This window comes from Silurus aristotelis (assembly GCF_946808225.1).
Source record: "Silurus aristotelis genome assembly, chromosome: 8".
Classification (NCBI taxonomy): Eukaryota; Metazoa; Chordata; class Actinopteri; order Siluriformes; family Siluridae; genus Silurus; species Silurus aristotelis.
In genome coordinates this window covers 30,843,385-30,845,884 of record NC_139581.1, presented here as the reverse complement: position 1 = coordinate 30,845,884, position 2,500 = coordinate 30,843,385, and the positions used below count along the sequence as shown (strand labels likewise).

Here is a 2,500-nt window from a genome sequence, read left to right as displayed (position 1 = left end):
GTACGAGTTATCTTCATGAGCTTCAGCTGATGTGTTTGCAGTGCAACATGCATTCTCACGCCATGGAGCACACTAAGAAAAGAGAGAGAGAGAGAGAGAGAGAGAGAGAGAGAGAGAGAGAGAGAGAGAGAGTATGTGAATGTGAATGTGTGTGTGTGTGTGTGTGTGTGTGTGTGTGTGTGTGTGTGTGTGTGTGTGTGTGTGTGTGTGTGTGTTAAATTCATGTGACTGTAAAGTTAGTCCTGTTTTTTTTTTTTTTATATTTATATAACATTGAACTTTGAGCACAGGTCTTCTCATGTTTCATGTATTTTGGACATATCTGATGTTTCACTGCAGGGTTAAGTTGAATCAGAGTTTGTATAAAACCAGCCTGGAGCTGAGGAAACATCTGGCATCTCAGCAGATCTTAAAACTAAACACTTAAACAACTATAATATGGTGAAACTTCTAAATAACTCACTATTCTACATGAATGGCTTTTATATTCATTACACTGTTATAAAAGTGAAGATGGAGAAGGGTTTATAAATTGATATGAATGCAGTTGTGGGTTGGCCATAAAATGTGATGATGTAGGAACAACTTTTAACCTCATAAGAAATGATTAGCTATGAGAAATGAAACACACTGACCTTCAACCCCACAGAGCAATACATACCGGAGTGAGGGATCTTCACTGTGTGTGTGTGTGTGTGTGTGTGTGTGTGTGTGTGTGTGTGTGTGAGTGTGTGTTACCTGCTGGTAAAGTTCTCCTTCTGGTCCTGGTTTAGTTTTGTGGTGTTTAGCATCCATGCACATGTTCAGTTTCTCCAGAGCGAGAGAACAAAGTGGTAAAGATACCAACATAGAAAACAAGAGCCAAACCCTACAGAGAAACAAATAAATATAAAGGGTGTGTGTGTGTGTGTGTGAGTGTGTTTGTGTGTGTGTTAATAATCTAATCAAGCTCAGTGTGAATATTTATTTCTTCACATATTTCTCCTTCAACACTACATGATTTCACTTCGTTATTTTGATTCAGATGAAATGTGTTGATTTTTCTTACCTGGAGATTCGCTGCATTTCTATCTGCTGAGATCTCCACCAAATAACGTCCCCAATAACACCACAGAATCTTCTTCAGTAGCCTGGTTTTGCTGTTTCAGATGTTTAAGAGTTAAGACTTAGAGGTGTGTGTGTGTGAGAGACAGAGAAAAAGAGAGAGAGAGAGAGAGAGCGAGATAGAGAGAGAGAGAAAGAGAGAGGGAAAGAGAGAAAGAAAGGGAGAGAGGAGGAGTCCATCAGAAAATGAGAAGGCAGTCTTTCAGTTTTTTTTCTGTGTCACTGTGACCAGCTTTCACAGACACATGTTCAGGTCATTATCTTATTATGGGTTATGAATTAGTGCACACACACACACACACACACACGCACACACACACACACACACACACGCACACGCACACACACACACACACACACACAGTTTGATGTTTCTCTGAAAAATATGTACATATTGCAGTAGAATGTGAGGGTTAAAATGTAATGGAGATATCAGGGGTTATAGAGGTGTGTAAAGGACACTTAAGACTTTCTCTCTCTCTCTCTCTCTCTCTCTCTCTCTCTCTCTCTCTCTCTCTCTCTCTCTCTCTCTCTCTCTGTGTGTGTGTGTGTGTGTGTGTGTGTGTGTGTGTGTGTGTAGTCTGAGGGTATAATGGAAATCTTCATGATGCATTTAACATAAAATCATTTCAATTTAAGCTCAATTTTTAATGTAAAAATACCCCACTGGACATGGGCAGCATCTGTTCTATAGTTTATTATCTCTATTTACATTTCTACATGTGTCAGGGGGATTATCACTGCAGGTCCCCAGATTAAAGCATCATCAAGTCAAGTCAAGAGGCTTTGATTGTCATTTCTACTATACACAGTGGTACACAGTAAAAACGAGACGACGTTCCTCCGGAACCCTGGTGCTACACTAAACAACAACAACAATCAGAGAGGAGCACATCAGCTTTCACACCACTTCTGGTGGTATGACTCAGCCACACACTTCTGGTTGGAGAAAGATTTAACATTTAAAAAGACACTGGGTTTATTTAAATGAGTATATTTATCAGTCAGTGGTTATTCAGGTGAAGGTGTGAGGTGTGACAGGGTGTTAGTATATGATGTGGAGGTGAAGAATTAAAATGGGGTCCTGTCTGAAACCTAAATAGAGAGAGAGAAAATGATTATAATAATATCAGAGGTGTTGAAGTGAACTCCCGGTGTTGTTTTTTGATCTGTTTCTCATTTGAGCATTTTCTTTTCCAGTTCATTACATTGATTTTGTTCCTCGAGTCGTCAAATCATAACCATAAAGGGGATTTCTAGGTTTTGAAAACAACCCCCCAGGACAATGCTTTGCTGTGTGGTTTGTGTCTGATATATTTTTCTCTCAGGGAAGTTTTGTTCTCGTGTGTGCGCTGTGTAGGTTTAGTCTGATCAAATAGTCGAATTAGAAAAGGGT

The 2,500-nt window shown here is 39.5% G+C and overlaps 2 protein-coding genes across 2 annotated transcripts in view; one reads left to right on the top strand and one right to left on the bottom strand.

Annotated features, from left to right (window-relative positions):
- The window catches only part of folr (folate receptor), a 3,370-nt gene extending 2,139 nt beyond the window's left edge, over positions 1-1,231 (bottom strand). Inside the window, exons 1-3 of the mRNA XM_083549142.1 lie at positions 1,049-1,231; positions 739-868; positions 1-72 (exon numbers count right to left, since the gene is read on the bottom strand). The exon at positions 1-72 is cut by the window's left edge and continues 117 nt beyond it. Coding sequence (XP_083405268.1) covers positions 1-72; positions 739-868; positions 1,049-1,065 — 219 coding nt within the window. The 5' untranslated portion in view covers positions 1,066-1,231. The remainder of the gene's footprint in view (positions 73-738; positions 869-1,048) is intronic.
- Positions 1,232-2,491: 1,260 nt separating this feature from the next.
- The window catches only part of anapc15 (anaphase promoting complex subunit 15), a 2,506-nt gene continuing 2,497 nt past the window's right edge, over positions 2,492-2,500 (top strand). Inside the window, exon 1 of the mRNA XM_083549147.1 lies at positions 2,492-2,500. This exon is cut by the window's right edge and continues 147 nt beyond it. The gene's annotated coding sequence lies outside the window, so the exon portion shown is untranslated.